Source organism: Augochlora pura, chromosome 1 (genome assembly GCF_028453695.1).
Source record: "Augochlora pura isolate Apur16 chromosome 1, APUR_v2.2.1, whole genome shotgun sequence".
In the NCBI taxonomy this organism is placed as follows: domain Eukaryota; kingdom Metazoa; phylum Arthropoda; class Insecta; order Hymenoptera; family Halictidae; genus Augochlora; species Augochlora pura.
The window spans coordinates 10183866-10210181 of record NC_135772.1 but is presented as its reverse complement, the minus strand read 5'-3'; the positions used below and the strand labels follow the sequence as shown (position 1 = coordinate 10210181).

At 39.5% G+C, this 26316-nt stretch overlaps 2 protein-coding genes across 4 annotated transcripts in view; one reads left to right on the top strand and one right to left on the bottom strand.

Annotated features, from left to right (window-relative positions):
- The window catches only part of LOC144470282 (uncharacterized), a 28072-nt gene extending 24974 nt beyond the window's left edge, over positions 1 to 3098 (bottom strand). The window contains exons 1-2 of the mRNA XM_078181249.1: positions 3056 to 3098; positions 1785 to 2012 (exon numbers count right to left, since the gene is read on the bottom strand). Of these exons, the coding sequence (XP_078037375.1) occupies positions 1785 to 2012; positions 3056 to 3098 (271 nt within the window). The remainder of the gene's footprint in view (positions 1 to 1784; positions 2013 to 3055) is intronic.
- Positions 1 to 26316, top strand: part of Qin (tudor domain-containing protein qin) — a 408690-nt gene that overhangs the window by 249764 nt on the left and 132610 nt on the right. The window lies entirely within an intron of this gene.

Below are 26316 nucleotides of genomic sequence, written 5' to 3'. Positions count from 1 at the left end.
ATAAGCAGAAAGATCGCGCGCGGAGGATTCTCGAGGAAGCACAAGTAAAACCGTGTAGATTGCTCGTTCACGAGGAGCAGCTTGTTTAAATTCGTCTCTTCCTGTCTCTCTTCGTTTTTTATACGACCAAGTACGAGCAGGCTAGATCCTTCGACAAGTTCCCCGCGGTTTTAAACGAGCGCCTTATGTAATTGCGGGAAACCGGGAAGGAAAGACAAGACAGTAGATACATAGACAATTATTGCGTGTCCGGGGGTATGTCCGTGTACTTTCTCAACCCCCCGAGTCCGACCGAGATTGTTTTTATTACGGCCACCGGCGTCTGGAAATTGAGCTTAAGGGCATATATTATCTTCTCCGCGGTCCGATTCACCTTCCAATTTCATTAACCCGTTCGAAATTGTGTTTGCTTCTCGGGAAATAATTGACACCGACGCGGAAAAAGATCTTTTCGCGATTTCGTTACGCATCGTTTCCAATTTGTATCTGTTTGGCACGATTGAATTTATTTATGGCAAACACAGGCCAACGTGTTCCGATAAAAGCGAAAATTTGTTGGCGGATAGATCGGGTTTACGCGGGGGGCGGGATGTTGCAAAGTTTCATACTTTAATTCATTTAATTGTTAAACTGGTTTTTTTTTCTGCGATATACGTGATCGGGCGTTATCGCGGAAAAGTATTGGCCCGTGTCGATTGATGAGTGCTCAGCGTTCTCTAAAATCGCTTGATTTATGTTGCAGATGGTCTTTGCAGTTTTATTTACAAGTTTCCATTCGTATCAAAAAATTGCGGAATTCGTGCTCGTACGAAACTATAGATAAATGACAAAAATACAGCACTTTCTAATAACTCTTTTTGATAAAATTTCCGCTGGTTGTGACGTCGACGGTGCGCAATAAGACTAAAAAAAAGTTTGCGCCATAAACAAGCAGATTACGTAAACGGAGAGACAAATATTTACACGCGATAAAAATCCGACACTATGCGCCGACCTAACTATCGATCTCGGTTCTGTTGCGTCGGTTGGAGAACAGTCGTTTATTTATTTGTAAACGGTTTAAGCCGTTTGGCGGAACGAAATACGCATGAAAGATTTTATGCAGGCTCGTTGTAGGATACCGGCAATCCCATTACGTTACCGCTAAAAATAAGAAGAGAAATGAAGAAATTTAGAGATCCGCCGAATCTCAAGCGAGAAATATTCTATCGAGACCGTTGCATCGACCATAGTCGATTCTATAGAATTCTAATCGCATCGGAGTCATCAACGAAAGGTGTTGATCCGCGCCAAATACTAAATATCACGACCACCGTAACGCGTTTCTCTCGACGCCTAAGCGCCTTACGATCAACCAGAAAGATCTTCGTAAATCCGAACGCGGCAACGTCCGATTATCTGTAACCCCGTCGAATCGGAAATCGATCACCGCAGCAGGATCGATCCCGGTTCCGCGTCGTTCGGTAGAGAAGATCTCCAAGGAGTGCGCGGCATCAAAGAGCAAGAACCAAAACAAAGAGAAAAATCGAGGAGGAGCTAAGAAAACGAACGGCTAAGAGTTAGCGTCGAGGAAAAGAAAGCTGGAGGGACAACCGAATGGAGGAAATTCCAGGACCGTCGGCTGCGCGGGGGTGCAGAAGTGGCGAGGGTCGAAGGGGAGCGGTTCCGGGCCAGGAGGACGGGAAGAAGGAGAAGGAGGAGGAAGTGGTGGAGAAGGAAGGGGTCTCGAGCGAGCAACAGCTCGCAAAGGGGCAACTTTCCGCGAGATGATCTTGTTTACGTACCGGGTATCGATTTACCGAGATCGAGGTACTCCCGCACAGAGGGGCTGAGGAATCCGGGCGGCACGGCCGGTGCCTCGTTCGTCGGATTGTTTCTTTCATCCACGTCCTCGTAGTAGTAGTCGTCGTTGTCGTGCTCGTTTTCGTCCGGGTTCAGGGGTTTCGCTCTCTTCGACACCTTGCTAGCCCGGTGATCCCCTCCGACGTCGCCTCCGGTGTCCCGCACGCTCTCTGAAACACGACCGATGCCATTTAAAACGTGAATCGATCCCCCTCGACGCCACCCACCGCACCCTCTCGCGCGCGCCGGAGAGCGCGCGCGAGCTGACGAGAGCGTGTTTTTTCGACGAGACGGTTCGAGTGTCGCGTGTCCTTTCGCCTGGACTGCTCTTATACAGCAAGTTGATTGGAGTAGTTGGCACATCCTGTTCCACGCGACAGTGCCATCTAAACTTTGGTCGCGAGTTATACGGGACACAACCCTCTCTCGACCCCACCGCCTCGGCGGCGTTCACCTTGCCGAGGTGCCAAGACGTTGACGTCGTTAACCGATTGCTCCTGTTGCTACCGGCAAATCGTGCTAGATTCTTGCCAATCTGTCCGAATTGTTTTCTAGCCTGCCTACCTTTTCTTTAACGCTCCGGAGCACGTGTCGGAGGCGTGCGACCATAGTGTTCGCTCTATAAGTGGCTGATGGGGTGTCACGGCGTCGCCAGTAATAGCGACGAATTGTGACGTTATATGTGTGAACTTACATGTATGACTCTGACGAGTCAGACTTGTTCCGTCCTACAACGGAATTATGCCTTTCAATTAGTTTATTTCCCTTCTTCAAATTCCGGATTTTACAATTTAGAAGGCTATTACTTTAGTGCCCTTTTTACATCGCAAAATCACATTAAGATATCGCATTTCGACTAAATCGATTTATCAGTATAGCCGATCATAAAGCAATTTCTTCAAATTTAGTTTTCTCAGTTTAGAGTCGCCAGATGGACCGCGCCGGCTACTCGCTTGGGTTTTTGGGGTCCTACGTCACAACGAGGCCCGGGCCCTCTAACTTCCCTCTCCACCTCACCGGTAACCAATCCGCGTTCGAGCTTTCTTTCCGAAAAACTATGAAAAGGGAACAAAACTTGTAATCTTTAGTATTCTTACACTGGATAAACAATGGGCTGCATATGTTTAACCCAAAAGCTTGCCGAGGTCAGGATTGTAGATACCAACAATTTTTTCAATTCATGGTGTTGTCTTCTCATCAGCGGTTGGCAAACCTTCCTGTTCCCCTTCCCTACACTTGTTTCGTACCAACCACATGCCTTCCACCTCTCCCTTCACGAAGTTTTTTGCAATTTTTCTTCACGAACGTCATTCATTAATAATTAATACGACATCATGTTGTTGATGACAGTTACATTGTTTGCCCGGTAAGCCGGTGTGATCTGGCAGGTACGGGCCCCCACCTCATTATTAAAAATTTAAAAAAAAAAAAATAATCTTTAGTATTCTTATTTTCGCAGTATTCCTGTAACTAAAGTATTATTACAGTATTCTTGATTATCCGCCGTATTATTCGCAACAAGTATTCGTATTCCTGATTTTCCAACGCAACACAAGCAATCATCATCGCTCGTATAGCGACAAATCAACGTATCTTCAACATCGTCTCATCCAGCCAGATTCGGGTTAGATGCATTCAACTTTCACCTTAGACCATCAAACTTAATCTATATTTATATAGCACTTCAAGGTCCGGACAAGCAACAAATCGATCAATTACTACATTCCGGCAGCTCGACTTCGTGGTCACTGTAGCGACACATTGTATACGCAAGAAGGAAAAACAGCTGTTCATTTTTAATTAGACGGACAGCGGTACTAATCTATTCCGTCGCTCAGCGTAATCGGCCTTACAGCCCGATAAATAGTTTATATCGCGGATTATTAGTACCCGGGGTGTTCACGCGGGGCATACTCCCAGCAAGACTCGTGATACAAATTTCATGAAAGTTCTACTAAACACGCGAATATTATTAATTTATTTTAAATCGAAATCAAATTTATTCTTCTGTTATCAAAGTCTGAAAGCGAAAGTACATAATGACAATAAAAGAAATAATAATAGTCTAGTCTTATTAACCTCTTGGGTTGATAAGTCACCGATATGTCACAAATGTATAAAATTCGCTGTTCTATAATAATTGTATATTCGTTTAGCTTAATACAACAATCTCTGTGCAGTTTGATGAGAAATCTTAGCTCAACAGATGAATAATTCGAAATAAAATATATAGCCACGAAAAAATCGTACCCATTATGTTATGTAATTTTAATTGAAAACGTTCGCTAACAAATGCATATCGCACTTCGCCTAAAAAGTCCAATGAATCTTAGGTTGAAAAATAATTGATGGTACATTGTATATTTCATTACGTCTGCGCAGTATGATTCGCATGAAACTGGAACAAATCGTTCTTCTCTTTTCTGGTTTCAATTAGAAAGTGGAAGAAGATGAATGGTTCAAAGAGGATTACACTTTCAGCATCATACTTTTTGTGCGCGAGTGTCACGGTGCACGGCGCGTTTTTACGGCTGTATCGTATTTTTTAAACGCAGGCGCGCAGTTCTTTTTTGGATGAGTGAAATCCTCTCAATTTTTTGTTGTTCCGAGAGATATTTACAGTAACAGGAAACGGTGAAAAAATGATCAGTTCGCGAGATGTTTTAAATAAACACCTTCGTTTAATTGCGCGTTCAAACGCTTTTTCATTGGATTTTAAAAAATATTACACTTGTCACGTGTCAACATTTCTGTGACAGCAATTTCATCGTATTCCTCGCAAAGAGCTTGTATTAAATAAACCCCACTTTTATTCATCGATCGATACAATGATTTTTGAACAGTATTAATTCGAAAATGGAGGACAACAATTGTATAGTAATCTATATAATCATTGTACGTAATGTTACTTTAATTTGCATTATTGCGAATATCTAATACAACGAGGACTTTTAATTAAATTGAAAAATCCTGTATTATAAAAATCCTGTATTTTAATAATTGCTGAACATGCAGGACTTTAATTAGAACTGAAATTTTTGCGAAATTTATACGCATCGTTAAATGGAAAAATAGAAGAAAAAACCGATGCTCCGATTACTTCCTACAACTACCCTTCTCGATCAACGTAGAAACTTTAAATTGACCGAGGGGTGAAAAACGTTTATATGTGGACAATAAGCTATCGAATGTCACAGCTGTAGTTTATTTTGGTTCAAGGGCATTTTTGATCCTCTGATCCATCTCTATACCTGTTGAACTTTATTTTAGAACCACGTCCACGAGTAGATCGTGCTTTAAAATCATGTTATTATTAAATCTTCTAAACTTTCGAAACTGTTTCGACGACTTTCAAAAATAGAGAAAGAACATTTATCAAATTTTACTTTGAACATTTTTATCGTTAACAATTTTCTGTCTAGAAAAAGAAAACTTGAATTTATTGTACGTCAACGTGTTTCGACTTTGTTTCGATATAAAATAATAATTTTATTTCAGTTTAAACAATTAACCTGTTAGCTGCGTACGACGTGTATACACGTCATAATGAAGTAGCAATTTTACATCTTATAATAAATACACTTCTCCTACGATTTATGTCAAAATGCTTATGGTGACATAATCATAAATTTCGCACGGTGTAGGATATTCTTAGAACAATTGTCAAAAAGATTGTACACAGTATGGTCGATGAAACGCGTAACAAAATTTATCTTCAAAATATATCAATGCAGCTAAGTGGTTAATCTTATTTTGGTCTGAAATCATAACTTTATTTCAGTGCACACTTTTACATTAATTTTTACTTGAATTATAGAACTAGGGCGAGACTTGCGAGTGGAATAATCGCGGCTGTGCAATGCCATTTTGAAGTTCATTCTTCAAAATCGCGATCACTTGTACACCAGCAACAAAGCCAGATAGAATACATCGAACACAAAGTCTTTGTTGGTTACGAAATTAATGGTTACTACGACAGCTGATTCACCGGCAATCGTTCAAGAAAAAAAGCCGATCTATATACCGGTCGGTAAAGCGTTAAGATTTTGACTCGACGATGTCTGAGCTACTTCGGGAATTTAATTGCTCGCTCAATGAAACAACGAGACAACCTAATATTCGAGCATCGTTAAAATGGTGAAACTTCTGCGACCCCTTACATACTCTGTCAGATAGACGGTATCGGCTGCAGATAATTTTTTAATTTTAAAATTGAAATTTCACCGGGAAAACAAAGTGGCCGTGCGCGACGACTTGACCCAGTCTCGGTCGACCACGAAAGTTGGTCCTCGCGCAGTTGACTGGCGGCAAGGGGGTCAGAGGAGGGCGGAGGAGAGTGAGAGAGAGAGAGAAAGAGAGAGGCAGAAGGACGCGGAAGGGGGGCACCGAGGAAAGTTTCCCGAGATACAGGCCGAACCATGAGAAAGAGGAAGAGGGAACGAAGGGGCAAAGTTCTGCGGCCGTGTCGCGTCGCCGCGATTACGGGAACCGTAGGATCGTGGCTGTTGCGTTATTCACGGCAGATTCGTGCACACGGTTCTGGCTACCCCGCGCCGATTCGGGGCAGGCCCGCGCGCACTTTATCGAAGCTAACAGGTTCGGAAGTCTGCAGCTAATTAATTTCAGCTTTGTATACCGTTATCGTCAAACATTTCCTCTGTTGGACAGCCCGTGATTGCGTTCCGCTCTCCCGTCGCGCCGGTGAAATATTCAAAATTCCGAAATCGTTAGGATCGATCGTCCACCGTTGGCAATCTATAATCGTCACCGTAAATCCCGCAGTTTAAAGGTTGGATTACCTAGAACCATCAGACGTAAACGGCTGGACCGGCGCGATCGCCGCTCGCGATTCGACGCAACGTCTGTGTGCCGACGATATTTTCTATTAGCGTCAGACGCGCGCGACCAGAAACGTGTTTCGCGTCTGATTCGCGGACGATTCATTTATTACTCGGTGTATTACCGTCTATCAGACGGAGCAGTGTGAAGCAGGTGATAGGAGAAAGATGATCGAGAAATTGTGTTGGAATTATCATAAAAGGAGAAAGAAAGAATAGTGCAGATGTATAGAAAAAGCAAGATGACGTGATTTATCGTAGCATTTTAATAAAAAAAAAAAAACATTTCCCGAACGACATAGAGTCACTTTTTTAGATTGAGTATAGTAGAAGTAAATTTGATTGTAACTCTTATTGGTACCAAGTAGAAATGGCAAGGCGTGGTCAGACACGCCAGCCAATTTCTGTCTGATCATTTCCAAACACATTTTTCTAGAGATCGAAGCTTTAGAAGAAACGGTTTCAACCTAACTTTTCTACTTATCTTTACGTGGTATATTTCCCTCTCGACTGTACCATCAGTTATCGACTGCTCTGTACATATATTATTAATATTACGCTCCGAGTCGAGTCCTTTATTCGCCAATATCGAAACTCATTATTCGGGCAAGATTTGAATTAATCGCACTCGAAGTGACGGATGCATCGATACAGGGCTCGATGCATCGATCCTTTCCGTCCACGCACGTACGCGCGCCATTCGAGCGCAACTTTGCCAGTGACCTCAATCTAGGTGTACGTATCGGCGAAGATCGGTGGGATGAAACGGTGTTCGATAGACCTTCGTGTACACGCTATTGTTCCACTTTGATACACGGCCGCGCCGTTTCGGTCTAAGGTGGCACACTCGGCCCGAGAAGATTGTTTACACTTCAAAACTTTCTGTTGGCATGGCTGTCTCTTGCACTTTCTACTTTCTCGATCGCTCGCGCACGCCGCGCCGCCGTAACTGCATCCTCGGTGCTATATGATCGCGGACGATTCGCACGGTAGTCGCTGCGGAAGGTGACGTTCTAATTAAGTTGAACCGGCACAAATCGTTCACGTCCATTCCAAGTTGCCGCGTCGCACAGCGATTCGATCTTAAACTAATTCATTTTCGACACCAAGTGCCTTAACAATTCTTTAAAGAGAATGCAAAGCCGGATCGACTTGTATATAAGTATTATACAGTTACGTTAAAAAGTTGCAATGATTTTGCTTTCTTTTCGTTGAATCAGAAGAGCTTTTATCATCATTTATTATTGTAATTTGTTAGAAATTAATGCATAATTCGAGGTACGTTAAATATACATATACGTAGACAATGCATGTATCATTTTCGAGAAATGATATTAGTAACGCGAAGATTGTAACGTTTTGCTGTAAAAGCAATTTGCATCTGCGTTTTTATTTTTTTATTCTTGTTCGTTAAGATAGATTGGTGTAGAAAGCTGAACTATTTGCTTGCCTCCTCCTGTATAATATTAAAATCCTTTTTGCAGCTCTTGACAGCCAAAAATATGAGAAATCTGCTTTGTTTTTCAAATTCATTATGTTCTTCACCATTGGATCAAGGTGCGAGATATAATATATACAGAGGGTGATCCGTAATTATGTTAACATCGGGAAGTGGGGGGTTTATAATAATAATAATACTAATAATAATAATTGATGTCGCCGAAAATACGTCGATCATAATAAATGATGAGATTTCGACGCAAGGTATCATCGGCCGTTCACCACGATTTGTAAGTTGATGTACGACCGAGCTGTCCATATACGAATTAATCCACTGCGTTTAGACCCACGAAGTTTGGGGGCTGGTCGATGAGCCGTTAATTAGCTTCCGCATCACGGACGCACCGGTATCAAATGGGATGAACGCGCGGGATCGTATCCACCTTTCCTACTGAAGTAACACGTACACGACAATGCGCGCAAACAATACACTAGAGCTAGGAATTCCTCTCGCAAACTAAATGAATGTGTGCTCTCGCCTGCCATTAGTATACCGAAAATATTAGGAATATCCCTAAACTTTCAGTTCCCAAAATATTTCTCTGCAACCAATGACGGCGATAGCGGGATTAGTCGACGGAAATAGAGAAAATACATACTTACGGAGCATTATTATGCTCCAATAGTAATCGTTTCGTTTTGTTTCTGTGTCATAAGTGTTTACATTTTGATAAACGTGAACGTTATTATTTAATATTGTACACATGTTATTATTTATTATTATACATACGTTTTATGCTTTTCTACACTTTCAAGTCTAAGTTCCTTTTCTAATGAATGCTATCTTTTTTATTTAACATTTGTATTTTTAATGATTATTTTTTACGATCAAGCTTAGGCAGTACATTACATTATTACATTACATTATTTCTTCCTGTGTTATTTTAGACAATTACGAATTAATCGCTAGCCAATGCTATCGCGACTTCATTTATTATAATTTTGAGGAAGTTTGTAACATGGACAGAATATTACGTTTGTAATCTAATGCATCGTTAACCTAACTGAAAAATGGTAACCTTGTGGTAAATGTTAACCATGGTAACCCCTAGAAGACACCGTATTAAGAAACAACTTCGTCTAATAAGATGAGAAGAATGGAAATATTTCTAGTCGACGAAGAAATTCGAGCCGACGAGCTGGCCACGGTAATTTAGAGGACCATCTCGACTTCAAAATTCAATTATCCCACGTTTCGTTATTGTTTGCTCGCCACATGACAGGCGATCGATATACCTCGCGAAAAAAAGCAGGAGAGAGAGAGAGAGAGAGAGAGAGAAGGATCGTTCTACCAGCGGCGGCGTTCCGAAATTAGTCAAAACACGCGTTTCATTCCCGATTTCCGAAGTATTCCCAACGTAAGCCGGGTGCCGTTCCGCGTTTCCTTTGTTAATTAACGACCGTTTAATTACCCAGCTGAAATTGGGTTGCCGGCGGAGAACGATGATTCGTAAATTGCCCAATTTTTCGAGCGACCACGTGGAACGGTTGCGCCGCGGCTGCACGATGTTGTTCCTCCATCGAATATCATGATAATTAGGATCCCGATGAAAATACCGTGGCTCGTGGATTCGTAAATCGCCGATAGTTGATTAACCGCCGCGCTGTAGAGGCAGTCTCGAGATCGATCAACGTTGCGCGCCGAAGATGGAAACTCGTGTGCACCCTCCAATAGTGGAAAACTGGTCTATCTATATTTTCCTCTTCGTTTCGTTAACGCTAAACCCGACACGTCGCCAATTTCACATCTTTTTTATTATGTTTATTTAAATTATAGTCTCTAAATCAAGTACATTTCATAAGAAAACCCAACCAAAATCGAAACGGAACGCCATTTGTATCGAGCTTTTAACCGTCTAGATTAATTGTTAAACCAAATCTCTACGACCGGTCGATAAAGTGTTAATTTCGTGTGTGAAAAGCTGAAATCGATTCGCAGAAAGGATATCACGATCCACAATAGGATACGATGAAACGCGGAGCAACGAAAACGAAAATAATTTGTAAATCAATTGCAACAACTATATTCAAATGGTACAACTGTTCACGATTTCGACTTTTCGACAGTTATAGCGACGCAACAACTGCAATCGGTCTCGCTTAGGAGAAAGACAGCCGCGAAACACGCGTCGATTCTTGCACGGTGTGCGCGATCGATCGGCAGCAATCGCTTGTTATTACACGGAATCGCGTTAATTTAGTTCCGGCATCTGGGGTCAGACTGATACTTTCGCCGAGTGGGGAACCCAGCGAATCGTTCATAATTATTTGGTATTCGCCTGGCTGCCGAATAATTACACCTGTTTGTTTGTGGCATTTAATACAGCAAGTATTATTTGATTTCGCGTCTCTACTTACTCGCGCGTGTTTTATGAAATTTGGGAGGTGAAGCGCGACGATATTGCTCAGTCCAGGCTCGGAGCCCCGAGCCCCGAGCCCCGAGCCCCGAGCCCCGAGCCCCCGGCAGAGGATACCGTCGGATAAATCGAACGCGAACGGAATGCGGCCGAAAAACCGTGCGCGCACCGTTTCTCCGCGTACCGAATCAAAACAGCTTGTCGCGTGTTGCATATCTGCCGCGCGCGATTGGCTTAACGCATTCACCGCATTCAACACCCCGCGTATTTTCCTATGCATCTCCGCTCTCTTCTACGTTCTTCGATTTTCGTAAAACCAACGTACAGCGTTCGGTGGTTAAATTTACAAATCGATGGAAATTGGAAAACGTGCAGCACTTTCTGTGATTGTGGCGGCCGGAATTGGCCACGCAATTCTGGTAAATAGTACAGAAGATATAATATTTTTAATTTAGTATATATATATATATATTTGTTGATAAAGATTTAATTATATAAAAAATTATTAAATAATTTTCAAGTTTTAGTATTTAACTAAGAGTAAATTTTAATTTAAGTATTGAAGAAGATTAATTTTAATTATATAAAGGTGAAATTAATTTTTACCTTTTGTATCAGGGTTAATTTGAATATAAATAAAGATATTATTTATCTCGAAAATAAAAGACATAATTTTGTATAATTTTGACAATTTAGGAACGGTATAATTACGCTGCTGATTTTACACATTCGTGACGGAAATGATTGGAAAAAATATGTAAATTTCAACGCGGTAAAATAATTCAGAATCGTCGATGGCTGCTCTTGAATCCATGAAAATTATTGAAAAGAGAAACACGTGTTATTTCGTTTCGATTTCTTACAATTCAGCTAGACAATCTTCATATTGCAAAAATATCCGCGGTTAAGTTATAACACCGCTGATATATTATTGCATCAAACGCGAGACAAATGATTCTATGGCTTGATTAATTATGCGATGAAGAAGATTTAACACTTTGCACTCGACGCCATTTGAACTATAATTCTAAAATAACTTTTCTGACATATAGTACATCCATTTTATATGACTGAATGTATTTTGTGCATGTGAAATTGAATCTTGTGGCTCATGCTACGACAGTTATACTTTTAATCATTTTCAAAATCTAATTTTTCATAATATAAATATTATTTTGGAATGTGCTATAACAGTTTTAATGGTGTCTCAGAGTCACCATTCGAGCGCAAAGGGTTAAAACGATATATAAGATACAATGCACTTGCACAATTTGCAGCATTCATATAAATTACCAAGAAGTACCGAATGCATTATTTAAATTTTCATTATAGTCGCCGATAAAAAAGTGAAAAAAAATACAAAACATTTTACATTTATGTTATTCTAAGTAATGGTAGAATTTATAAAATTAAAGACTAGTCCCTCTAATATTTACAGAAAAATTCAATTCATTTAGACCAGTTTTAAAAAGTTATAGCACATTAAAATTGTTGACTCAGTTTTGTTTAAACTGCGTTTATCGCCAAGTTTATTATTATAGATTACTTGTCAATTAATCCGAAAATGTAACTACCTGTAACTTTGTTATCACTTTCTGATTTATCCCGTTTTTCACTCTCTTAACATTCTGATCTATAATATGGCGAAATTAGCTTGTTCTGTTGTTTTTAAACGAAAACGTGTTACGTATCCCGATTTTCAATTATTATTTCACATGTCGGAAGACATTGAACACTTTTTAAAATTCCAACTTCGTTATTAATTTGTGTCTAGTGCTTTACGTTTGATGGTTTCGAGTTATCATTCATTCTTTATATAAAAAGACATTAAAAATTGCAGTTATAAATTATTAAATCAAGTACCAGTACAAAGTTATTTTATTATTTTATACTTACATTCTTTCTATAAAAAGACATTAAAAATTGCGGTTATAAATTATGAAATCAAGATCCAGTATATACTTATTATACAGTCTTTGTATAAAAAGACATTAAAAACTGGAGTTATAAATTATGAAATCACGTTCCCGTATAAAGGCGTTAAACGAATCTCAGTTACATCGTGCGTCGGTCTCTCGCGGTATCCATTTAAACACTGTGAACCGCGCGACCGTGATTGTTTTATATTTTAGTTTATTTAAATTTTTAAATTATTCATGAGACCGGCACGTCAGTTTTTTTGCGGCAACTAGTGCGGATTTTATTCATTTATCATAGAAATGAGTAGGTCAAATGTAAAACAGTAAAAGCACCCAAAGAATTTCAAAGTACCGTCGTATTATTTCCAACTCGTTAAAATTATTCAGGAAAGAAATGAATGTCTATGCCGCACCGGTACCTCGCCATTGATGCAGACGGTATTTTATTTTGCATAAAAATCTACAGTCAAGCGATAACCAGGCTTGGGGAAAATTTCGAATACTGTGATAAAGAAATAATAAACATTAAAATAAATGCGTAGGATAAATACTGTTTGGAAATACTATTTTATTTAATGCTTACACGAAGAAACAAAACGGCATTTATTTATCTAAATATTTCAATGGTTTTATATCGCGGTATTTTATATTTTCACGAGTCCTGGCAATTAGCCTTTACTCGTTGCAATTTAAATGAAAAAATCTAACCTTAATTATAAAATATAGTTGTATGATTATATAATTATATATTTTATTATTAATTATATAATTATATTATAATATTATAATTTATTATAATTATATAATAATCATTATAAAATATCTTTCCTTTTAATTTTGCTATTATTCTCTCGTTTAATATAAAACTATTTTATATTTTGTAAATACTATAAAACTGTATTATATTTTATATTTAATATAAAACTACAAAACTCTCGTTGTCTCATTCTCGACTATAGTTAACAGTTTTTCAACTAACACACGTGTCGCGTAGAAATGGTAAAATTTTGTGTTACGACGGGCACGCCTGTCAAAAACAGCTGGCTGGTCGTACACGTTTGTAGAATACAGAGAGCGGTGATTCGATATTATTTAATTTTCGTTCCGTCCGATTTTTCTGGATACATGTGCTGGAAAAAAAAATGAATTTCGACGTTCTCGCCGGATTTTTTTTGTCGAGCACACTATCGCAGCGAGAAGAAACGGCGGTGCGAGCATAGCACATCGACGGTGTGCGCTGCGCGGCAGCTTCGCCGAGCTAAAATTCGAAGCTGACTCCGCTAAAAGACGTCTCCTCGGAAACGAGACTCGAAAGATCGAGGAGAGAGAGCCGTTCGCGAGGAAATTCTTCGAGCGTACGAGCAAGTTCGTTTCGTCTCTGGCGGAACGGGAGGGAACGGAAAAGCGCGGGACAACAGAGGGGGAACGTGGAAAATCCAGGGAAATAATCGCGCCGGTGAAATGAAGGAGAACCGTCGGACGACGATAATCTGGCGAAGAGTTTGTAAAGGGTGGATCCAATTTTGTAGGAAAAGCAACGAATACGAGAACGAAATAGAAAGATTCGGAGGACGGTCTTCAAGACGGTTCTCACGGACTAAGTGGTCCCTTTATTTTAACAGATTAGCATCCGAGATCTCTTGTCTACCTTTTTTTTTGTCCTTTAAACGTTCATTCGAGCCGATAGATGGAGACGGATTTGAAAAACGGTTTCATGGTATATTTCTTGTCTTCGCTATAAACGTTCGTCGTGATTATTTAACCAGTTAACTGTGGCGCCCTCATTTAAAAGTGCGCACAGTTTTGTGTCGCCAGAATCGAGCCACGACGAGTATATTCGTCGATCACAGAGTAAGTTGCGCTGGTAAGATATTGAATGAAAAAGATGGGTTTATTTTATAAAAATAATATTTACGCACTTGAAATTCTTACGCCGCACTGTACTTATTTGATAAGAACCGCCGACACTTGGTAAGGTATGCACTGACACACACTTTTTGGGGTTTGATACAGCAAGATGAAGATCAAGATCACCGAAAATTCAAAGTTGCTGCACTGCTCACGAGTTAGCTTTCTAGTTTATAAATCCACTTTTTCACTTTTGCTTTTGCCCCTTTTAGGTTAACATCTAAAAAAACGTTATCATCGCACATAAATAAATTCATTATGCGAACTGGCAAACTTTTTCAACCAGTGCATACGGGGACGCGTGACATCATCTCAAACTGTTTATATTTTCTATTTGTTTGTTTTATTCCGGCAAAGCCTGAAAATATTCTAAACATCTTGAAATTTGAGAATATGTTTTGTTTTTCTGAAAAATTGCAATTTAAATAGCTAATGGTCACTGATTTATACGCATGACGAGTATACTCGTCGATACACAAAATTTTGCTACTTCTCCATGACGAGTATACTCGTCAATCGCAGTTAACTGGTTAAGGTTGAAGCAATTTTGCATGCAATTCGTGCGTCACCATTCATTCGTCGCGACAATAGGTGCTGGTACACTCGATTGTATCGCACTATATTGTACGCTTAATAATCGTATAATATCGCTACATAACTTAACCTACATTATATAAATATAATTATAATTTACTACGTAGCAAATAATTATCATTTTTAATTTAGCAATTGTAGTAGAATTAAACGTATTTTTCTGATAACATTTTGGGTTTTACCAGTCAACTTTTATTTTAATTTTATTTTACTACTTTTATTTTATTTATTTTTCATTCGCTTTTTACGAAAAGTACTGGCAGTTCGATATTTTCTTAAAATATTTGTGTTACGTAATATTCAAATTTGTCGGAATTAAAATACTGGATGCGGCAATAACGAATTGGTAATAAATACGTAAAATAAAATACGTAAGTAAATAACACACATTGAAAACTGCTTATGTTATTTTAACGTCTTGTTTTGCGCAAAGTGTTCTACGAAAATTAAGAATTCTATTTCATAATTACAATCTGTTTTTCCTCAAGTTGGAGTTTTTAGCGAAATAAGTGCAAAAACTAGTGCTGCGCGGTTGAAGTGAAACAAGGAAATTATGAAGCAATGGTAGAGTAACACGGTAAACGTTATTTTCTATTCTGCAATTTTCTCCTGATTCTACACACCGAACAGAGTGAAATGAAATATTGGGTTGGCAATCAAGTGATTGTGGATTTTGTTAATACATGGTGTTAGCACATTCTTTTCTTTTATCAACGTGTTCAAAATAATTAAGTTATATTGTTTTCTTACTGTCTGGACTTTCATCTTCAATTATTATTATTATTCTATAATATTATGTAATAATTATTACCAGTTTTATATTCCTATTCTTTAATAATAAATGTCGAGGAGTTTGATATTTTAAATATTATTCTTTATTTATAATCGATGTCGTTTGCTTTCTTTTTTATGTCGTTTGTGGCGATTCAGACATATTTTATTACATTATTTCCAAAAAAGCATCTCAAGCACGATTTTTATGTTATATACAGTATATTAAAATGAAGCCTTGAAAGAAAGGCAGTGTCAAAATTGATTGGTTTGTCTAATTGAATAAACTTATATTTTTAAGCAACAAATTGAATTTCCTTCTTATTTTAAATCCGCAATTACTTGGTTGTCAACCCAATAATTTCTCATGTACATTCAGCATTTAGAATGTAATGATTCGCCGTCGAATCAAATATTACATTGCATTTTTGTTTGATAATTGTCTCTAGTATTTTACAGGCATAACCGTTTGTAGTTTCATAATAAATAATACGATATACATTGATGGTTGAGCGACGAATATATCAAGAGATAATACAGGTAGTAATGTGTCACTTACACTTCGTTCAAAGTAGAATATGCCGCCGATAGTCAGGCATATTCACGAGGCCAGCATTTTATCATAAACGTCATCCGTCCCATAAATTCTCAAATTCTCGCCTCTCTAAACTTTCACCAGCCTCTTTCACATGGAACATTCACCTAAATGCTCGGACAATCAATAGTTCTACTTCACTCTCTTTCAAGATCACTCGCCAGATAAAATTCCGTCATAAACACTCGAAGGAGAAATTCGTAATTCACCATCAGCGCCTCTTGACTTTTGATTAATGTTAAAATAGTTACATAAAACAGTGTTGAAATAGTTTAGTAGACACTCTTATTGACTACTATTCGTTTATTGATAACAGTGTTCTTCGTTTAATACTTCTTTATACACCCACTGTACCAAACCGAAGAAAATATAAATTAAACATAATATCATATTTCTACGTTTCTATTTTCTGTTATTGCTAATATAGAAATATTTAAATATGATATTTCGTTTAATTTCTATTTTCTATTACTTTTAATATAGAAATATATAAATAGGTTCTTAAGTTTCTATTTTTTATTATTTTTAACAGATAAATAGATAAATATAATATTTTGTCTAGTTTTTATGTTCTATAATTTCTAATATAGATAATATTTCTAATATACAAGTACGATATATCTTTAACTTTTTTTTCTAAATATACAGAATATTTCAGCTGAAGGAGACCACTCACAATGCTGCAAATAATTATAAACCGAGAGTGATTTTTAAATTTTACTGATATTTCGAGAAAAATCAAATAAAAGCAATATACTCGCGTTCCTATTTTCTATTGCTAATATTAATTCAGCACTGCTTAAAAAAGTAACAGATACTTACTACTGTGATCTAAAAGTAAGGTGAAATTGTCATTTAAAGCTCCCGGGCATTAGGAAGGCAGGTAAATTTTTTTTCCTAGGTTGGTAGGACTGTCTATAACATTTGCCAAGCGTCTGTTTGTCAAAAGGTTTAATTATCTCCGAGTTACGCGGGTTTTTGTAAACAACCGTAAGTGAATTTTTCGATTTTTACAATGGGTGATTTTGTTGAGCAATGAACTTGCATCAAATTTTGTTTGCGGAACGAATATTCTTGTGCGGACACGTTGAAAATGTTGCGGAAGGCCTTTGGTGATTAAACTATGGCACAAAAAAACGTTTATAAGTGGTAAAACGAGTTGAAAGCGGGCGGAGAACGCGTTGAAGACGAATCGCGCTCTGGACGACCATCAACGTCTACCCACGAGGGCCACGTCCAAAATATCAAAGATTTGGTGCTTGAAAATCGTCGATTGACAATTAGAGACAATTAAGAATATTATTTGAGCGTTATGCGCCGTTTGCGTGAGGCTATTCGTCTGAAACGGCCGGAATTATGGGCGAACAACTCGTGGTTCCTTCATCACGATAATGCACCATGTCATACTGGATTGGTTCTTCGCGACTTTTTTGCCAAAAACTCGACTCGTATCGTTCCGCAACCACCGTATTCGCCTGATTTGGCTCCGTGCGACTTCTGGCTATTCAGCAAACTCAAAAGGCCAATGCGGGGACGCCGTTTTGACACGATTCAGGAGACAAAAACCGAATCGAAGAAGGTCTTGAAGACTGTACCGGAAAAAGACTATTCCGACTGTTTCGAGGAGTGGAAAAAGCGTTGGCAAAAGTGCGTTTTATCGGACGGGGATTACTTTCAAGGGGATGAAATTCATTTGCAAGAATAAATAAAGAATTTACATTTTATAAACAAATTCACCTTACTTTTTGATCACTATGTTTGTAGAATCTAAAGTAAGTGTCCTGACTTATTAAATAACTATAAATTCATTAACTCAATAAACAGGAAAGATACGGAGTAAAAATTTCTGAAATACGATGGTGTCCTCCGAATATTAATGCGACCCATTGTAGATACAACCCTCTCGAATTCCGCATTGCGAAGACTGTTGCCAAAAGCTTCTGGCACAGCTGATTTCATGGGATCGCGGGTGTTCGGTCGAGCTCGCGGGGTATCCTTCGGGCGGATCGGCAGGTCACCCTCGGTCCGGGATATCGCTGCGTACACGGGGGGGGCGTGCGTGTACACGTAGATCGCGAGTTTTCTCATCAGAGGCGAACTAATTACGCAGGTATCCTGCCGCTGCGGCCTCTCTCCCCGCGTTCCCGGTTACGAATTTCTCTCCCGTTCACGATGAAATTTCAGGCAGGATAGAGAAGAGGGCCTCACGGGGGTGGTGGGTTGGGGTTGCGTGGGCGGTCGAGAGAATCGGGACGAGGAGGACGAGGTCGAGGATGAGGAGGAAGTGGTGGAGAAGGAGGAGGAAAAGGAGGGAGGGGGCGGTGTGGTGGCCGGTTAACGGAGAAGCTGCTGGTGGTGGAAGGATGTGCAACGGGTGGAAATACAGACGGAACGAACGGACGTTGCTTCGGGGCTAAACAGTGCGCGCGATGAGGGAGAGGACGCGGAGCGGGGCGGGGCGGAGCCGGTGAAGGGTGGCGGGACGGCCGAGAAGGGGCAACAGGGGCGGCACAGGGTGCCGAGAGCTTCGTTAAATAATTAATCGATCCGTACCGCCCGGCTGTCGAGGATTCCTTTCCATTCTCTCGCAGTTCGCACAAACGTTGCGCTTTCTGAGGTTTCTCGCAGCAGTTTCGCTCCGAATCCAACCCCCTCCCCCCTCCCTCCCTCCCTCCCACCCCCCCATTCCTGCCGCGCCGCTCCGCCACCCTCGCCAGCGTCCCCGTGAAGGTTCAAAGGTGAAATCGCGCGATGGTTCGCCGGCCGAAACAGGGGGAGGCGGTTTGAAAACACAGCGGAACGCGTCGATCATGCTTTCTGACAAGGGACCGTTTTCGACGCTCGCCAAGTTCTTTGCGAAACGAAGCTGTTTTACGAGCTTAGCAATGGCGAAGAATGATTAGACTCCACGGTTTACCCCCCCGCGTTTGTGCTTTCGCCGCGTGGCTCTGTTGCTCGGCTACGCAGCTTCGGGTACAGCTTGGATCGTGGGGATTTTTCCCGTGGTCGAAGTAAGGGTAGTCGAGGGAATGGAGATCGCGGCTGGACCTCTGCGGTTACGGCTGCTAAGACGTAATTGGTTGCACGAGATGCGGGGATTGCGGATTGCAGTCCGGATTGTCGACGACTGTATTTTTTCTGTTACCATTCATTCATAAGTTTCATTTATTCTAAAGGATGATTCTAGTAACTCAGCCGAGCCGCAGCACTCGTACAGGTGAATGTAAACAAATGTGTTTCAAAGGAAAATTTTACGCCATTTAATCCTTTGGCTACGGCAGACTTTGAAACGCATCGGCCGTACGGTACGATACCAATTCACTCGCGACGTCCACTGGGTACGGCGAAGTTTTTCGTTAGACACGCATTTCTGAAGAATTATATTAAAATATTCAAAACACCGAATTCTATTACATTAGATCAATATTACTTGAAGTGAATATTAAGTTTTTTTTTTTATAATATTTAATAATGAGATTTAATAATAAACGGGCGAAACAAGCGAAATTTGATCTGGACGCCTATTGGCGCCTACAGTACCAGGAAGCCAACATGTGTCGGGCGCCGATAGGCGCCAACAGTAGTCAAAGGGTTAACATGTTGAACGCCGCGTCGCCCAAATATGGGTGACACTAATTTCAGACCAATCTTGAGAATTCATTTTTATTGTAATACGTTTGAACAAATTGAATTCGACTAGAATGTTTCGGAGGCGGAAGAGTTCTAATGCAACCCCTTAGGATAAATATTAATTAAATTGCTTTAACTATGTGGGTATTTTAGTAGTCGATTGTCGGCACTGAACGTGTTCATAAGCTCAATCATCATATAGTACATTTTTGTTCACGAGCGTAAGTGTATTTTCTAAGTACAAGTATACTGTTCTCTCTTTTCTAAACAGAACTGTATATTTCTTTGCAGTTAGATCGATCCTCATAACATTCTCGTTAAAAAAGATCTTAGGTTTTTAGTATAATACCAAAATAATTAATATAGATCCTAATTCGTACAGCACTGACAAGAGAACATATTCGAGTTTATACAAGTCAATTTTTATGAAATTTGAGGGAGAGGGAGAAATATTAGATTCGTGTATATTTTATCGACATTTCAAGTAACGAATGTAGGAATGTGGAATGTGGGAATGTACATTCCACAGGTTGTATGGATGTCCATGGATGTAGAGGTTGAAGGTGCCTGAACCATATAGGTTTGAAATGAATCGGACTGGTCCATGCATGTAGAGCCTGAAGGTGCCTGAACCAAAGAAGTTTGTCTTGAATCGGACTGGTCCATGGATGCAGAAGTTAAATGCGTTTCTGTTACCTTTCACTTGGAAGATCTCTTACGCACTCTTTGTTTGCGGAAATGTGACGAAATACTGTTCGAAGTGCCCGATTACGCCCTATATACCTTGTAACGAGACTTTTAGACATTTTGCAAATATTTGAAATGCGCGCGATTTAAATGTTACTTCTTTGGAGTATATACTCCAAAGTATATACCAGGAGAATATACAAAATCGTGTGAAAATATACAAAAGAGTGAACGTTCGCGACGTGTACCGTTGGACGAGTCGCAACCAAATAAAGTTTCCTTAAATATAAAATGTGTTTTACGAAAAAAAAACTTAGCCTCCAACGGGATTTGAACCCGAGCTCAGCAGCACCGAACTCGTACGCTCCAACCATTGCACTAACCGATTAAGTTGTATTGAGCGGAAATATTTCGGCCTATATTGCGCTCGTTACAATTTTTTTGCTCGCTTAATTCGCATTTTCGGGGTTAAAAAATTATTTGTTTCATTTTTTTTTTTGACAATATTGTAGGCGAGCAAAAAATCTGAGAAAAATTGAGTATACGAACCATGATAGTACCTTGTCAGGGAATTAATGTAAAAGTTTTACCGATTTTAGTTTTCGAGAAATCTTCAATTTTCCGATTTTTTGGGGGTTATCATTTTTGATAGTCACAGCTTGTAACTGAAAAATCTGAAAAAATTCTATAACATCCGGCTTGATGTCCAAAATAAGCTATATTTTTTCAAAATTTTAGAAAGCCGCTAAAGGTGGAAAAATGACGGAAAACTGCGAAATCTAATTTATCCTGTAAGTACCCTCAGGGACAAATTACCAGGTTAAAATTTTGCACAGATGAGTTTTTATTGGTCAGCTATCGAACGGTGTATGACTAATTGAAAAACCTCTAAGGGCAGTTTTGACCATCTTAATCGGCTATGCCCTTTTGTAGAAATAGGCGGAGGAAAAAGATGAAGGCAGAAATTGTTAGACGGTGTTGTGATAGATTTCGATACAAATACAAAGAGGATTTCTAAGGTAATATTTCTTGATGAAATCGAAGATGCAGTTGCTGCATCAAAATGTAGACGCAGACCTTACTCACAATGCATCTTGATACTCTGAAAAAGTTGGGTTCGAACTTTTGACGGCCGTAACTCAAAAAGTTAGAGTAACATCGACGTACGGAGAATTGAATTTTAGTTCATGCTCCGTGTTCTACGCGAATATGTAATGGAAATTGAGATTCAGGATCATGCTCGTGTAAAGAGTGATCTATGACCGAGGTTTTGTGTCCAATACGAAATAAAATTATTAAAATAACATCTCGATCGCATAGGAAACGATTAAATTCAAATTTATGTTGTTTTATTATATCGAATAACGTTACGCTAATGGACATTTCTGAAAAAGATATGCTTTCGAATATTATAATTTAATAATAATAAGCGACGCTAAGTTTTCTAAAGGCTCCATTTTTTAATATTACTTTTAGATTTCGCGGCATTTAAATTTATTGTACTAGATTGCCATATATCAAAAATGGGGAGATATTTGTTTAAATGACACCTGTATTTTTCTATTAAAAATAATTATAAATTTGGTAAAAATTATGCGAGTAGTTCGAAGAAATTTCGTACAATATATGCAGGAAAAAACTGTCCACCAAAAAAGAACAATTAACAAAATAGAAAATGGTCCATTTGCACGTGAACGCCATTTCCTTAAAATGTTTAAATATTCTTTTAGTTTATATTTTTGCTGGACAGTTTTTTTATATGAGAGGTTACCCTCTATAAAAATAACAGTTGCACGGACCTTAAAAATTCTTAATATATATATTATTCTTACTAATAACGAACAAAATTCATGTTATTCGTAAACCAAAACGTTTAAATATTAAAAATTACACTTTATGATTAATACAATAGAGTTTTGATTACCCGGCATACCTGGGGCAAAGGCAGCGCAGCGGATAATCAAATATGCCCGATAATTGGATTACACATATGAAATTATAATATTGTAGGGAATCATTCGTATATAATAATTATATACATTAGCTTGAGTATATATATTTAATAATATTATATGTATATTATATGTAATGTTATATAATATTATAATAATGGACTGTAGGCAATACAGAACTGAAAGATGCAATACACAACTGTTTTTTAAGCAAACTTCTTGTTTAAATCAAGAATGGCGTAGCAATGTATTATTCGCTTTAACCCTTTCACTACGGCAGTGTCGTCCGCCGAAGTACTGTCGCTGAACGAAAGCTCGCGCCAGAATAAAATGAAATGCTATATGTCAGAAAACTTATTTTAGAATCGCAGTTATAATGGCTTCGAGTGCAAAGGGTTAAAGAGCTCAAGAGGAAACAGATGCGTCTATTGGGTTGGCAACTAAGTAAATGCGGATTTAAAATAAGAAGGAAAATTCAATTATTTTGCTTAAAAATATAAGTTTAATCAATTAGACAAATCAATTTTGTCGCTACCTTTCTTTCAAGGCTTCATTTCAATATACTGTATATATAACAAAAAAATCGTGCTCGCGATGCTTGCTTTTTTGGAAATGTAATAAAATATGTCTGAAACGCGCGCCTTGTCCCTCCATCTTCAAACTGTAATAAAAACGAAACTAAATAATTAATCGGCGCAATTTTCTTACTAAATTAAAGGTGGAGGTCCAAACGGCAAGAAAACAATACAGATCAGGTGCTTTAATCCTGCCTTTTTGGAAATAATACAATAAAATATGTATAAAATGCGCGCCTTGTCCTTCCATTTTCAGACAATGATAAAATCGAAACTAAATAACTAATCGATACAATTTTCTTACGAAATTGAATATTAAAGTCCAGACAGTATGAACACAATATAATTTAATTACTTTAAACACGTTGATAAAACAAAAGAACGTGCTAAGACCATCCATTAACAAAATCCGCAATCACTTAATTGCCAACCCAATAGATCTAATAACTACAGTATAAATTGTTAAGAATGAATGCAATGGGTTTCTCGCATAATTCCTTTGAAAATTTGAAATCCGTCAGATTGGCAGGTACCGTAAACGAAATGTTGCGCAACCGCGTCTGCCATAAACGACAGATAGAAAAAGGCAGCTAACGAGAAATCGAAAGACAGTATCGAGGGATAATAATTACAATAAACGAACGAAGAATCCTATTCTCCTTGAACAAGCTCTCCCTCGTTTCCCTGGAACCGTTTAACGATACAAAGGTGAGGAGCGAGCCAACGGCCGACTCGTTCCATTCCTCGCAGCCTTTCGATTTCTTCGTCCAGACAGCCAGTGAAGCGGAATCGCGGGGCAAGATGAGCGATAACGACGAATGGCTATTCCTTTCGAAAGTGATTCCCAAATTTTACGTCGAGGCCAATTCCCGCACGCGAGGTTCGGGCTTCTCTCTCGTGCTCGCTCGCTCCCCTTTCGTAGTCCGGCGCGATGCGAGAGGCGATGCGGCTGAGAGCAGCAGCAGGCGGACGGAACTGCTCATAATAAAGGATTCGCGGATTCCTCGGGCGTAGGATAGTTCGGCGCGGATATAAATAAAACGTGACGAAATTCTTGAGAAAAATAAGCGAGAACCGTCGAGGGAAACGATGAGCGATAACGACGAATGGAGGGAGCTGTATATTCCGTAACGGGCAATCTCGTTTCGGCCAGGCTCTTTCTATTTCCACGATGAAATTCTCTGCGGTAAGGAAATCATAATTAAAATCGAGCGACGGAAATTCCAGGATAAAATTACTCCCGACGTGTGCGTGCGCGCTTGCTTGCGTGCACGGGACGCGTTGTGTGCGTGTGCGTGTGCTCGCGTTTGGTTTGCGGAAGATACATATCGGTAACGGCCGCTGCCACCGCCGCTCTTCAGTTATTTCCACGAAGGCAGGACTCTGCCTCCCCGCCCCCAATGGTCCGGCAAACCGGAAATGATCCGGTTCACCGCGAAATTCTCTCCCTCGTCCACCACTCGGCTTTGCCCCCATACCCTTTCGAGTCGACACGTAACCTTCGATTAAAGTTATAGGAGCACTTAATTTGCCGCTCGTCATAACGAGGAATGTCCGATTTTACCGAACCCGAAATTCGGTTACCTTGATACAGTGAAAATAGCGCGCCGGGCTAGTCCTCGATATTAACCCCTGCTACTGCTGCCGCTGCCGCTGCTGCTCACCCGTACGAATGTATCGTGAATAACGCAGTGGCCACGTTCCCACTGGTTTTACCTGCTCATTATACTCGGCCCGGCTATTACAATATTTTCATTCTTCGTAACCACGGTATATTACGTTCTGCGAGATTAATCGTCCTATTTAAAAGTGGACCTCCAGACCTCCGCGGCGGGGAAAAGGAAACGGACGGGATGAAAAAGGTAAAAGAATCGGAACGTGTACTTTACGCGGCCGCTGGCTCGAGGGTGTTCTTTGGCTCTGTCTTCATGGGTAGTACTTGTGTATTTAAAATCGCTTTTGTTCGGTAGTTTAACGGTAATTTCGTTTAATTAGTGTGTTGAAACGGTTAAACGCGCGCCGCTTTTTCAGCAGAAACGGTATGGCTTTGCTGCACCAACCGTAACCAAGGTATAATATTAGATGTAGAAATTACTTCCGGGCTATCCTTCCGAGATAAATTTGTCGTTGATTTAAAAAGGAATCGTACAAATTCGTCGTCCTTCGTTTTCGACGAATTTAGACAAAAGTTTTTTCATGCATCGGCGATTTTGAATCCTTATTACTTCTTCAGCCATTATATCGTTACTGGTATCGCTGTAGCGCAAGTTACGCTCTCGAGAATTTTACAATAATTCCATGCCGCAGTGAGAATATGTAATATCCTTTAGAGAATTATTCTTCTTATTCAGAAAATTAGAGATTAGATTGTGGTTTTCGTAAAAACTGTAGTATTTATTTTAAATGATATATTAGGTGAAGTAAAAAGTATAATTACTATAATTTAGTAATTATATATTAAATACTATAATTTAACAGTATTTAATAAATACGTAAATCCCTTTTGCTACAGTTCGATTAACGCTTCAACTCAAGCCTCTTAAATTGCGACTTGCGGCGTTCTTGCTTATAGCCACAAAATTGTATGTCGATTCAGTCTCACTCACGTGCCGATCACGTGACATTACTTTATCTAGTATCTCGTCTCATTGGACGAGCTATAACGCACCCTTTTTACCAGAGGAAGCACGCATAACCGCAACTCGTTCACGGCCGCAAAAGTGCAGAATGTCGCTTGTTTAACGCCATTTGTCGTCGCAAGGTTAAACACGCTAAGAAACCGAGTACGAATCATGGAGTATACAATCGGACCACCCCTATCCTCGCCAAGCAGCTGGTTCTTCTCGTCGCGCATTCCGCAAGAAAACACAGAGGCTGCCGTCTGCCATTATAAAACAAGAATTCACGGCTCCTTCCGTGCGCCGGCAGAGCTCTAAATAAAAACTCGCTGTGTGCTCCTGCCGTTGCCTGAGCAGCCAATTTTTTAGCCATGTCCCGCGTACCCCTTTCTCCTCTCTCTCTCTCTCTCTCTCTCTCTCTCCCTTCCTTTCTCCTTCTCTGCCGCTCTGCCTCTCTTTCCTTCTCAATTGCCTCGCGAAATGATACTTCTTTGCCCCGCCTATTTACACACGCATTCTCCATTATTTCC